The sequence below is a fragment of the Scyliorhinus torazame genome, chromosome 29, assembly GCF_047496885.1.
Source record: "Scyliorhinus torazame isolate Kashiwa2021f chromosome 29, sScyTor2.1, whole genome shotgun sequence".
Taxonomy (NCBI): Eukaryota; Metazoa; Chordata; class Chondrichthyes; order Carcharhiniformes; family Scyliorhinidae; genus Scyliorhinus; species Scyliorhinus torazame.
Window position 1 is genome coordinate 4,283,685 of NC_092735.1, and position 14,443 is coordinate 4,298,127.

The 14,443-nt window shown below is 49.3% G+C and overlaps 1 protein-coding gene across 1 annotated transcript in view; it reads left to right on the forward strand.

Moving 5' to 3' along the window:
* Nucleotides 1–14,443, forward strand: part of septin3 (septin 3) — a 172,972-nt gene that overhangs the window by 116,055 nt on the left and 42,474 nt on the right. The window contains exons 2-3 of the mRNA XM_072491975.1: nt 750–944; nt 12,037–12,165. Coding sequence (XP_072348076.1) covers nt 750–944; nt 12,037–12,165 — 324 coding nt within the window. The remainder of the gene's footprint in view (nt 1–749; nt 945–12,036; nt 12,166–14,443) is intronic.

Below are 14,443 nucleotides of genomic sequence, written 5' to 3' on the forward strand. Positions count from 1 at the left end.
CAAATCCCTCAGAATCCAGCATCCTCCCCATCAAATCCCTCAGAATCCAGCACCCCCTCATCAAATCCCTCAGAATCCAGCACCCTCCTCAAATCCCTCAGAATCCAGCACCCTCCTCCTCAAATCCCCCAGAATCCAGCACCCTCCTCATCAAATCCCTCAGAATCCAGCACACTCCTCCTCAAATCCCTCAGAATCCAGCACCCTCCTCATCAATTCCCTCAGAATCCAGCATCCTCCCCATCAAATCCCTCAGAATCCAGCACCCCCTCATCAAATCCCTCAGAATCCAGCACCCTCCTCATCAAATCCCTCAGAATCCAGCACCCTCCTCATCAAATCCCTCAGAATCCAGCACCCTCCTCAAATCCCTCAGAATCCAGCACCCCCCTCATCAAATCCCTCAGAATCCAGCACCCTCCTCAAATCCCTCAGAATCCAGCACCCGCCCCATCAAATCCTTCAGAATCCAGCATCCTCCTCCTCAAATCCCTCAGAATCCAGCACCCTCCTCCTCAAATCCCTCAGAATCCAGCACCCTCCTCCTCAAATCCCTTTTCACAGTAACTTCGTTTGAAGCCTTCTAGTGACAATAAGCGATTTTCATGTCATGAAATTGAGGCCTTGCTGGATTTGGGGCAAATGTGGGCGACCTTTCTCCCATTCCTGGTGTAGGGTTAACACGGGGATCGTCAATGAAACTTTTCCGCAGGGTGGAATTCATGCTGTTGTTCACAATTTTCTCTCAGGTTTGGAAGAGGATAAAAAAGTGGGATCCGGGATGTCGGACGTGGTTCAAGATCCGAAGCCCAAGCCGGCTGTTCCCATGAAGCCGTCAGCTGTGGGCTCCCAGTTATTGGGCTACGTGGGAATCGACACCATCATTGAGCAGATGCGGAGAAAAACAATGAAGACTGGATTTGATTTTAACATCATGGTCGTCGGTGAGAGTTTAAATGTTATATTTAAATCCCGAAATCCCCCCACTATACCGGGTAACCAGAGAACACAGCTGGACGGGATTTCTCTAACTCAGCAGATTAGTGTGATCTAGAAGGTGCTGCCGGAAAGGGCGGTGGAAACAGATTCAATCATAACTTTCAGAACAGAATTGGACAGATGTTTGAAAAAGAAACATTTGCAGAGCTGCAGGGAAAGGGGAGGGGTGCGGACAGAGGGGAGACAAGCCGATAGCTCTTTGAAAGAGTCAGCACGGAACGATAGGTTGAATGGCCTCTTCCTGAGCAGTATCGGGATGGGCCGAATGGCCTCTTCCTGTGCAGTATCGGGATGGGCCGAATGGCCTCTTCCTGTGCAGTATCGGGATGGGCCGAATGGCCTCTTCCTGTGCAGTATCATTCTCTGGTTCCGTCAGCCAACTCTACAAGTGAAACATTGTCGTCTTCCAGTGAGTTTTAGATCGGGGAACTCGATTCCAAAATGTGTTTGTTCACAGAGAGAGTACGGATGTGACAGATCCGTGACACTTCCAGCATTCCGGATGGTTACGTCTGCAGCAAGTGTAACCAACGGCAGCTCCTCACAGACCAAATTAGCAGCAGTTGGATGCACTTAGGAGCACGCAGGTGGCGGAAAGCGTCATAAATAGGAGTTATAGAGACAGGGTGACACCCAAGGTGCAGGCAGAGAAATGGGTGACCACCAGAAAGGGCAGGCAGTCAGTGCAGGAATCCCCTATGGTTGTCCCCCTCTCGAACAGATATACCCCTTTGGATACTGTCGGGGGGGGATAGCCTATCAGGGGAAAACAGCAGCAGCCAGAGCAGTGGCACCACGGCTGGCTCTGATGTTCAGCAGGGGAGGGTCAAAGTGCAGGAGAGCGATAGTTATAGGGGACTCTATAGTCAGGGGCACAGATAGGCGCTTCTGTGGACGTGAAAGGGACTCCAGGATGGTGTGTTGCCTCCCTGGTGCCAGAGTCCAGGATGTCTCTGAACGAACATCCTGAAGTGGGAGGGTGATAGGGTAGAGGTCATGGTGCATGTTGATACCAATGACATAGGTAGAAAGAGGGAGAAGGACTTGCATCAAGAATTCAGGGAGTTAGTCAATAGACTAACGAGCAGGCTGCCTCGGGTTGTAATCTCTGGATTACTCATTGGGCAGCCTGGTCGCACAGTGGTTAGCACTGCTCTCTCACAGCTCCAGGGTCCCAGGTTCGATTCCCGGCTTGGGTCACTGTCCGTGCGGAGTCTGCACGTTCTCCCCGTGTCTGCGTGGGGTTTCCTCCGGATGGGTGGGGTTACTGGGTTATGGGGATAGGGTGGAGGTGTGGGCTTGGGTAGGGTGCTCTTTCCAAGGGCAGGTGCAGACTCGCTGGGCCGAATGGCCTCCTTCTGCACTGTAAATTCTATGGTATTCCCAGTTGCACGTGCTAGCGAGTATAGAAATAGGAGAAGAGCGCAGATGAATGCATGGTTTAAGAGTTGGTGCAGGAGGGAGGGTTTTAGATTCCTGGACCGTTGGCACCGTTTCTGGGGGACCTGTACAAGCGGGACGGTCGACATCTAAACCAGAGCGGGACTAACATCCTTGCCGGCAGGTTTGCTAGTTTAAACTAGTTTGGCAGTGGGAGGAGGGAGACGCAGACAGATAGCAGAGTCAGGGCACAGGATAACATAGAGAAACAATAGGTCAGAGGGAATACAGCGGGAGTAAGTTTCAAGGGAGTAAGACAAGGCTGCATGGCCTCTATTTTAATGCCAGGAGTATTAAAGGTAAAATGGATGAGTTCAGGGCAATGATCGAGGTGGACAAGATTCCGAGGGGCACGGACAGGGTGGAGAGGGAGCAGCTGTTCCTCTTAGCTGAAGGGTCAGTTACGAGGGGGTCACAAGTTTAAGGTGAGGGGCTTAGGGGGTTCAGGGGGGATTTGAGGAAAACCTTTTTCCCCAGAGGGGGGTAGGGGGTCTGGAACGCGCTGCCTGGGAGGGGGGTCGCCTCACATCCTTTAAAAAGTACCCGGATGGGCTCTCGGCCGTCACAACATTCCAGGCTGTGGGCCAAGGGCTGGCCAATGGGATTAGGTCGGCATGTCAGGGGTTTCTCATGCGGCGGTGCAGACTCGATGGGCCGAAGGGCTTCTTCTGCGCTGTGTTATTCTGAGATTGTGTGAATGATAGCCCCTGTAAGAGGTGTCTTCTTGTGAGGTAAGGATTTAAGAATGAGTTTTGTCTCAGCTCCCAAATAAATGCCGCTTCAGTCCAGAAGAATTCGGAAGAGGAGTCGGAGTTTGGCTCATCGAGTCTGCACTGACCCTCTGAAAGAGGACCTTCCTTCGATAATACTTCTGACAATATCCTTCGGTGATCACTCGCCAGCGAGTATGACTGTCGACCGGAGAAACTCCCTGTCGCTGGCCAGGGAGTCTGTGGGTCAGTGTGTGGATTAGCAGCCGGGTGTTTCCCGCAGGTGGGGTGGGCCCTTGGACTCGGGGTGGCCTGTATCCCGACCTCTGGCTCCTTTCCCAGACCTCTTGCCGTCGGGTGTCCTCGAAGAAGTCGCGATTTAATGGCCCCGCCACCCCCAACCTGTTGGCTGGAGGAAGCCGTTGAATCTCGCCAGAGACCTCTGGCGAGATTTGAGAAGCTCGAAATGCCTGGCGAGATATAACAGAGTCTCGGGCGGTGTCGCGGTCAGGATCTCGCCGTCACTGAGCGTGATCAAGATCTGCATATTTAATAAGCTCTAAGGCCTTTTAAATGTATGTTTGCGGGATACTCCTGGCACCCGGGACCTGACGGTCACGCCTGGGGACCTCGCTAGGGCGCCGTTTAGTATCGGTTTCCATAAACATGGAGCAGTCGTAATGGTACCTGGGGGAGGGGGGTACCCAGGCCATTGGAGACCCTGGCTGGCCGGGGACAAGGCAGAGTGCCACCCTGGCACTCCCTCTGGCACCCAGGCACCTTGACACTGCCAGCCTGCCATTGCCAGGTTGCCCAGGTAGCACTGCCAGGCTGGCTGGGGTACTGCTAGATTACCAGAATGGTAGTGCCAGGGTTCCATGTTGGCACTGCCAGGGATCAGGCCTGGGGGGGCCTTACCAGGTGGAGGGGGGTGAGGAGGGGTTCCTGGGCGCCCCCGAGGTTGGGGGAAGGGGGGAGTGGCAGAACGGGGCAGCCCAGATGTGCAGTACAGGTGGATTGACCACGCTCAATCATGTCCATAAGACATGGGAGCAAAATTAGGCCACTCGGCCCATCGAGTCTGCTCCGCCATTCAACCATGGTTGATATTTTTCTCATCCCCCATTCCCCTGCCTTCCCCCTCATAACCCCTGATCCCCTTATTAATCAAGAACCTATCTATCTCTGTCTTAAAGACACTCCGTGATTTGGCCTCCACAGCCTTCTGCGGCAAAGAGTTCCACAGATTCACCACCCTCTGGCTGAAGAAATTCCTCCTCATCTCTGTTTTAAAGGATCGTCCCTTTAGTCTGGGATGGTGTCCTCTGGTTCTAGTTTTTCCTACAAGTGGAAACATCCTCTCCACGTCCTCTCTATCCAGGCCTCACAGTATCCTGTAAGTTTCAATAAGATCCCCCCTCATCCTTCTAAACTCCAACGAGTACAGACCCAGAGTCCTCAACCATTCCTCATACGACAAGCTCTTCATTCCAGGGATCATTCTTGTGAACCTCCTCTGGACCCTTTCCAAGGCCAGCACATCCTTCCTTAGATACAGGGCCCAAAACTGCTCGCAATACTCCAAATGAGGACAGCCTCAGAAGTACATCCCTGGTCTTGTATTCTGGCCCTCTCGCCATGAATGCTAACATTGCATTTGCCTTCCTAACTGCCGACTGAACCTGCACGTTAACCGAGAATCGTGAACAAGGACTCCCAAGTCCCTTTGTGCTTCTGAATTCCCTGCTGTACCTGCATGCTAGTTTTCTGTGATTTATTCACAAGGACACGCAGCTCCCTCTGTACTGAAGCTCTCTGAAGTCTCTCCCCATTGAGATAATAAGTTGCCGCTCCATTTTTCCGACCCAAATGGATAACCTCACACTTAGAATATAGAACATAGAACAGTACAGGCCCTGCGGCCCACACTGTTGTGCCGACCATTTATCCTAATCTAAGATCACCCTAACCTCCACCCCTTCAATTTACTGCTGTCCATGTGCCTGTCTAAGAGTCGCTTAAATGTCCCGAATGACTCTGACTCCACCACCTCTGCTGGCAGTGCATTCCTCGCACCCACCACTCTCTGTGTAAAGAACCTCTGACATCTCCCCTATACCTTCCTCCAATCACCTTAAAATAATGTCCCCTCGTGACAGCCATTTCCACCCTGGGGAAAAGTCTCTGGCTATCCACTCTATCCATGCCTCTCATCACCTTGTACACCTCTATCAAGTCACCTCTCTGCCTTCTTCGCTCCAGCGAGAAAAGCCCCAGCTCCCTCAACCTTGCTTCATAAGACATGCCCTCCAGTCCAGGCAGCATCCTGGTAAATCTCCTCTGTACCCTCTCCAAAGCATCCACCTCCTTCCTATAATGAGGCGACCAGAACTGGACACAATATTCCAAGTGTGGGCTAACTGGAGTTTTATAAAGCTGCAGCAAAACCTCGCGGCTCTTAAACTCAATCCCCCTGTTAATGAAAACCAACACATCATACACCTTCTTAACAACCCTATCAACCTGGGTGGCAGCTTTGAGGGATCTATGTACCTGGACCCCAGGATCCCTCTGTTCCTCCACACTTCCAAGAATCCTGCCTTTAACCCTGTATTCAGCATTCAATTCGACCTTCCAAAATGAACCACTTCCCATTTATCGAGGTTAAACTCCATCTGCCACTTCTCAGCCCAGCTCTGCATCCTGTCAATGTCCTGTTGTGACCTGCAACAACCCTCAACACTATCTACAACTCATCCAACCTTCGTGTCATCGGCAAACTTAGTAACCCACCCTTCCACTTCCTCATCCATAAGATATAGGAGCAGAATTAGGCCACTCGACCCATCGAGTCGGCTCCGCCATTTAATCATGGCTGATATTTTTCTCATCCCTATTCTCCTGCCTTCTCCCCATAACCCATAATAATAATTTGGAGTATTGCGTACAGTTCTGGTCACCGCATTATAGGAAGGACGTGGAGGCTTTGGAGCGGGTGCAGAGGAGATTTACCAGGATGTTGCCTGGTATGGAGGGAAAATCTTATGAGGAAAGGCTGATGGACTTGAGGTTGTTTTCGTTGGAGAGGAGAAGGTTAAGAGGAGACTTAATAGAGGCATACAAAATGATCAGAGGATTGGATAGGGTGGACAGTGAGAGCCTTCTCCCGCGGATGGAAATGGCTGGCACGAGGGGACATAGCCTTAAACTGAGGGGTAATAGATATAGGACAGAGGTCAGAGGTAGGTTCTTTACGCAAAGAGTAGTGAGGCCGTGGAATGCCCTACCTGCTACAGTAGTGAACTCGCCAACATTGAGGGCATTTAAAAGTTTATTGGATAAACATATGGATGATAATGGCATAGTGTAGGTTAGATGGCTTTTGTTTCGGTGCAACATCGTGGGCCGAAGGGCCTGTACTGTGCTGTATCGTTCTATGTTCTATGTTCTAACCCCCGATCCCCTTACTAATCAGGAACCGATCTATCTCTGTTTTAAAGACACTCAGTGATTTGGCCTCCACAGCCTTCTGCGGCAAAGAGTTCCACAGATTCACCGCCCTCTGGCTGAAGAAATTCCTCCTCATGTCTGTTTTAAAGGATCGGCCCTTTAATCTGTGATGGTGTCCTCTGGTTGTCGTTTTTCCTACAAATGGAAACATCCTCTCCACGTCCACTCTATCCAGGCCTCGCAGTATCCAAGTCATTTATAAAAGAGCAGCGGTCCTGCGGGACACCACTGGTCACCGACCTTATTCACGCTAAACTCCATCTGCCAAATTTCGACCCCCTCACCGAACCTATCTCTCCCCATTTGTAAATTTCTTATTTCCTCATTGCACCTTCCTGTCCTGTGTATGCCAGTGTCATCTGCAAATTTGGCTACAATTCCTTCTATTCCTGTATCCAAGTCATTCATATAGATTGTAAATAGTTCGGGTTTGAGGGCTGAACCCTGTGCCAACCAGAAAATCTATCCCGACTCTCTGCCTTCTACCCGTCAGCCAGTCTTCTATCCAAGTTAATAAATTACCCCGAACTCCGTGTGACCTTACCTTCTGTGCAGCACCTTATCAAATGCCTCTGGGAGTCCAGCTATGCTACATCTACAAGATCCCCAGTATCCACCTTGCTTGTCACGTCTTCAAAGAACTGTGAAAGAAATTAATCAAACTTGATTTACCCATCATTAAACCATCTTGATTGGATTGTGTTTGACTTTCCAAATGTCCTAATGTTACTTCCTTAATAATGGATTCTAACAATTTCCCAACAACAGATGTTAAACTAACTGGTGTGTAATTTCCCACATAATAGTGATAACAACAATAATCTTTATTGTCCCAAGTAGGCTTACATTAACACTGCAATGAAGTCACTGTGAAAATCCCCTCGTCGCCACATTCCGGCGCCTGTTCGGGTACACAGAGGGAGAATTCAGAATGTCCAATTCACCCAACAGCACGTATCTCGGGACTTGTGGGAGGAAACCGGAGCACCCGGAGGAAACCCACGCAGACACGGGGAGAACGTGCAGACAGTGACCCAAGCCGGGAATCGAACCTGGAATCCTGGAGCTGTGAAGTAACAATGCTAACCACTGTGCTACCGTGCTGCCCATTATAACCAATGGATCCATAATCTCTGTTGCCATTTCCTTTAAGACCCTAGGATAGGCCATCAGGCCCTGTCTGCCTTCAATCCCAATAGTTTGTTTGGCACGTTTCCCCTATTAATTATGATTGTTCTCATCCCCCCCTTTCTATTACATCTGCATTACCTGTTTCGATTGGGATGGTACTTGTGTCCTCCACCATGAAAACTGAGGCTAAATATTGATTTAGTGTCTCCGCTAATAATGTTCCCTACTATTAACATAGTCCTCCAATGGACCAATACTCACTTGAGCTACTCTCTCCCCTTTCATATACTAATAGAAGCTTTTGCTTTGATATTTTGCGCTAGTCTTCTTTCATAATTTACCGTTGCTCTTTTTCTAAATTGAAAAAAAATCCTTTGTTGATCTTTAAAGGTTTCCTAATCATCCAACTTGCCACGCCTGGAGTATTGTGGGCAGTGTTGGTGTTCTTATCTGAGGAAGGATGTTCTTTCTGTGGGGGTGTTGCTAACTTTTGGTTGGCTCTTAAATGTTGCCCTTTGTGACTTTACTTAATTTGCTCTGTTTTATTACCTTTGCTCTCGAGTCGCCAGGTATCTTTATGATACCGTCACGCGGTTCAAGTTCAAGTAATGATCAATAACTCAATACACCAATTAGTAAGATTCAAATCAAAACACATTTATTATACACAGTAATCGCTACTCATGCATAAAACTCTACTTACTAGACTATCTCTAACGCTAAAAGGCCAATACATAGCTTCGGACTGGCCCACCAGGTCAGGGGAACAAATGGCCTTTCGTTCGATTCTGAGTCTGCAGGATTCAAAGCTGGTACGGACTGGTAGCTCGGAGCGCCTATCTCGTAGCGAGCGTCGACTGGAGACTTACTTGGTTGGTGCAGCAACTTAGGCAGTTCACTCTCAAGGGTTGGTTCGATCTGCTGAGTGACCCTGCCAAGAAGGACGAATTGAACTTGGGGACTCTACTTTATAGTCCCCAGGGGCCGTTCGGGGCGGACCCCGTACCTGGTTCCAAGTGATTGGACTGCGTTCCGATCACTTGGATCGATTTCTCCAATACTGGAGTTGTTCCCTGATCGCTGGGCGGTTCCCGAGTGTCCGTCGGTCTTCCTTTGTCTTGGCTCCTGCTGGTGCCGAGGAGTCTGGCTTGGCCTTATTCACCTTAAATGTTTCAACTGTTCCCGGGGATCGCTCATTAGTATGCAGATGGCTGTTAGTTTCAGTGCTGTCTGGGTTTCTGCAAGTTCTAATACACAGGAAACTTTGCACTTGCTAGTTTTTCCTGGCTTGGCTGAATTTCCCTGCAGTCTTTGCGGATCTCCATTTTAAGTCGGGAAGTGGCCACCCCAGGTGGCTACAGCTGGGAGAGCAGCGAAGGTTTACCAGGCAAACACCTGGGACGGCGGGACTGTCATATGAGGGGGGACTGAGTCGGTTAGGATTATATTCATTGGAGTTTAGGAGCGTGAGAGGGGATCTCTTAGAAACTTGTAAAATTCTAACAGGATTAGACCGGGTAGATTCAGAAAGAATGTTCCCGATGGTGGGGGAGTCCAGAACTAGGGGTCATAGTTTGAGGATAAGGGGTAAACCTTTTAGGACTGAGGTGAGGAGAAATGTCATCATCAGAGTGATTGAAGGAATCAGCAACAGTGCTATCAAGCGGCACTTACTCAGCAATAACCTGTTCATGGACTGTCACTTACACCGTGGCACCCTGGCAGCCTCAATCTGGCACTGAAGATGTTGACAAAGGAGAGTTGGCGCTTGGCTCGTTGGTCTGGGGCTGTGATTCTCGCTTAGTGGCTTCCATTGCGATAGAGGAGAATTGATGGGCACAGTATATTTGGACCTTCTGAACGATTTTGATAAACTCCCCCACGAGGCGGAGGTTTAAGTGACGTTAAACGATAGTGACGTTTAAGGGGCATCTTGAGAAATACATGAATAGGATGGGAATAGAGGGATACGGACCCCGGAAGTGTGGAAGGTTTTAGTTTAGACAGGCAGCATGGTCGCTGCAGACATGGAGGGCCGAAGGGCCTGTTCCTGTGCTGTACTTTTCTTTCGAGGTGTTCTTTGTTCTTTGAGGACCCTGTGGAAACTATCATTGATCTCCTTGTGGGGTCCATGGAACACAGGTTCCCTCGATCGGGGGGGCAGAGGTTAAGCTGGTTAGGGGCATGGTATAAAACCCGGCCTAACTCCAGGGCTGATAGACTAAATCCTCCCGGCTAGGAGTGCTCTGGGAGTGAGAGTCTGCATTAAGCAGACTTGTTAAATCTGCAAATAAATCCGTCTTTCTTAACAACAGCCTCTTAATGAGTTATGATGTACTGATAAAGAAGTTGTTATATTAACTATTAGGAACACTATTGGAATGTTAGTCTTTCCCACAAGAGGAGTTGGTTACAGGAGTGGTGAAAATCTGCCTCAACTCTATAGAAGCTTGATCAGACTGCACCGGGAGCACTGGGAGCAGCTTTGGTTCCTTGACCTTAGGAAGGGTCTAATCGCCATCGAGGGAGTGCGACAAAGGTTCAGCAGTTTGTTCCCAGAATGGTGGGACTGTCTTCTGAAGACAGATTGGAGAAACTGGGCCTGCCGTATCTTGGGTTTCGAAGAAGGATCTCATTGAAAACTACAAAATACTTACAGGAATAGGCAGGGAAGGTTCTAGAAAGATGTTTCCCCTGGTTGGGGAGTCTAGAACCAGGGGGCTCGATTTCAAAATCGACAGAGATGAGGAGACATTTCTTCACCCAGAGAGTGTGAATCTTTGGAATTCTCTATCCCAGAGGGCTGTGGAAGCTCAGTCAGTCGATATGTTTAAAGCAGAGATGGACAGATTTCTGATCAACAATAATGTAAAGTGTTGTGGGGATAGTGTGGGTGTAAAAGTCTTTGAAGTGTCTGACCAGCATGGTGCCTTTCTCCCTTTAGGCTCCGATATAGAAACAGTACGAAGTCTTACAACACCAGGTTAAAGTCCAACAGGTTTGTTTCGATGTCACTAGCTTTCGGAGCGCTGCTCCTTCCTCAGGTGAATGAAGAGGTGGGTTCCAGAAACATATATATAGACAGATTCAAAGATGCCAGACAATGCTTGGAATGCGAGCATTAGCAGGTGATTAAATCTTTACAGATCCAGAGATGGGGTAACCCCAGGTTAAAGAGGTGTGAATTGTCTCAAGCCAGGACAGTTGGTAGGATTTCGCAGGCCAGATGGTGGGGGATGAATGTAATGCGACATGAATCCCAGGTCCCGGTTGAGGCCGCACTCATGTGTGCGGAACTTGGCTATAAGTTTCTGCTCGGCGATTCTGCGTTGTCGCGCGTCCTGAAGGCCGCCTTGGAGAACGCTTACCCGGAGATCAGAGGCTGAATGCCCTTGACTGCTGAAGTGTTCCCCGACTGGAAGGGAACATTCCTGCCTGGTGATTGTCGCGCGATGTCCGTTCATTCGTTGTCGCAGCGTCTGCATGGTCTCGCCAATGTACGACGCTTCGGGACATCCTTTCCTGCAGCGTATGAGGTAGACAACGTTGGCCGAGTCGCACGAGTATGTACCGCGTACCTGGTGGGTGGTGTTCTCACGTGTAATAGTGGTATCCATGTCGATGATCTGGCACGTCTTGCAGAGATTGCCATGACAGGGTTGTGTGGTGTCGTGGTCACTGTTCTGAAGACTGGGTAGTTTGCTGCAAACAATGGTTTGGTTGAGGTTGCACGGTTGTTTGAAGGCAAGTAGTGGGGTTGTGGGGATGACCTTGGCAAGATGTACCGGGACCTTGGATTCATGTCGCATTACATTTACCCCCACCACCTGGCCTGGGCTTGCAAAATCCTACCAACTGTCCTGGTTTGAGGCAATTCACACCTCTTTAACCTGTGATTATCCCTCTCTCCAGTTGCTCCGTCTGGACCTGTAAAGACTTAATTACCTGCAAAGACTCACATTCAAAGTAACTGGCATCATTGACTTTGTCTATAGATATGTTTCTGGAACCCCCTCTCCATTCAACTGAGGAAGGAGCAGCGCTCCGAAAGCTAGTGTTTCAAATCAAACCTGTTGGACTTTAACCTTGTGTTGTAAGACTTCTTACTGTGCTCACCCCAGTCCAACGCCGGCATCTCGGGGCTTTATAGAAAACCAGCGGCTGCTTCCTCAATCCTGAGACAGAAATGTACCAACATCCGCCTCTCGGAATGGAAAATGCTCATCTCCTCGCCTCTGTTTTCCAGGTCAGAGTGGCTTGGGCAAGTCAACACTGGTGAACACCTTGTTCAAATCCCAAGTCAGTCGCAAGTCTTGCGGAAGAAACCGAGGAGAGAAAGTCCCCAAAACTGTGGAGATCCGGACAGTGGGTCACGGTAAGGTCACTTGTATACCGTCCAGTTTACCTCTCTCAATGTGTCAGGCAAAAAAAATCAACTAAAACTGAAATGATCATTAACAAGCGCCCCTTAATGATGCAGCACCTCAGAGGTAAGGCGAGAAATTCCTCTTTCTGGGAGACCAGGGGTAAAACCTTCCATCAAATTATTAAACAGACCTTGTTCTGAAATCACGATAAAATCATAATCTTTAAACCCCACAAAAGAGCGTGTTGGTATTTTAAGCTTGAGAAGACAGCTGGCTTTGTATTGAAAATGCAGCAAACCCTGGTGTCTTCTCCTCAACAACCTGCAACTGTAATAATTAATTTGGTCAGTTTCTGCGGTTATCTGCTACAGGCGCTAGAGGCTTCCACAGGGGTTTATTGAAGAACGGCACAGGCACTGAGATTACAGGCACCAAACACAATATTCAGCTCCAGGGTCCCACTCCCAGGGCACCCCCGCGCACACTCCCCATTGGTCAGGGTTTGTGCGCCACCGTGTGATTGGCCCTGAGCTGGTAACGTGATCTGTAGAGCCCGCCCCCTTAGACGGTCGCACTACCTCATCCCTCCCTCCTTGAGTCCATTATTATAACTACCCCAAAAACTATACACAGAACAAAGAACTAAGAAAATTACAGCACAGATCAGAGCCTTCGGCCCCCCAAGCCTGCGCCAACCATTCTGTCCGTCTGAATTAAAGCCTTCCGGGGTCCGTATCCCTCTATTCCCATCCTATTCATGTATTTGTCAAGATGCCCCTTAAACATCACTATCGTCCCTGCTTCCACTACCTCCTCCGGTAGCGAGTTCCAGGCACCCACTACCCTCTGCGTAAAAAACTTGCCTCGTACATCTACTCTAAACCTTGCCCCTCTCACCTTAAACCTATGCCCCCTAGTAATTGACCCCTCTACCCTGGGGAAAAGCCTCTGACTATCCACTCGGTCTATGCCCCTCATAATTTTGTAGACCTCTATCTACTCAATGCTGGGTCATTGAGTATAAAAATTGGCAAGTCATGTTGCAGCTGTATAGAACCTTAGTTAGGCCACACTTGGAGTATAGTGTTCAATTCTGGTCGCCACACTACCAGAAGGATGTGGAGGCTTTAGAGAGGGTGCAGAAGAGATTTACCAGAATGTTGCCTGGTATGGAGGGCATAAGCTATGAGGAGCGGTTGAATAAACTCGGTTTGTTCTCACTGGAACGAAGGAGGTTGAGGGGCGACCTGATAGAGGTCTACAAAATTATGAGGGGCATAGACAGAGTGGATAGTCAGAGGCTTTTCCCCGGGGTAGAGGAGTCAATTACTAGGGGGCATAGGTTTAAGGTGAGAGGGGCAAGGTTTAGAGTAGATGTACGAGGCAAGTTTTTTACACAGAGGGTAGTGGGTGCCTGGAACTCGCTACCGGAGGAGGTAGTGGAAGCAGGGACGATCGTGACATTTCAGGGGCATCTTGACAAATACATGAATAGGATGGGAATAGAGGGATACGGACCCCGGAAGTGCAGAAGGTTTTAGTTTAGACGGGCAGCATGGTCGGCACGGGCTTGGAGGGCCGAAGGGCCTGTTCCTGTGCTGTACATTTCTTTGTTCTTTGTTTGTTCTTTGTTCCCAAAACTTGCCATATATATCCTTCATCCTTACAGGAACGTGCCGGTCCTGAATTCCTACCAACTTACACTTGAAAGAGGCAGCATGTTGGAGCAATGGTTAGCACTGCTTCGTCATGCCACTGAAGACCTGGGTTCGATCCCGGCCCCGGGTCATTGTCCTTGTGGAGTTTGTACATTCTCCCCGTGCCTGTGTGGGTCTCACCCCCACAATCCAATGATGTGCAGGGAAGGTGAATTGGCCAAACTAAATTTCCCCTTAATTGGGAAAAAATAATTGGGTGCTCTAAATTTATTTTAAATAACTTACACTTGAAAGCCTCCCACATGCCAGATGTTAATTTGCCCTCAAACATCTGCCCCCACTCTAGGTTCTTCAGTTGCTGCCTAATATTGTTGAAATTAGCCTTCCCCAATTTAGCACCTTCACCTGAGGACCATTTGTATCTTTACCCATCTGTACCTTAAAACTTACCGAATTGTGGTCACTGTTCCCGAACTGCTCCCCGACTGAAACGTCGACCACCTGGCCAGGCTCATTCCCCAATACCAGGTCATAGAATCATAGAATTTACAGTTCTGAAGGAGGCCACTTGGCGCATCGGGTCTACACCGGCCCCTGAAAGAGCATCCGACCTAAGCCCACACCTCCA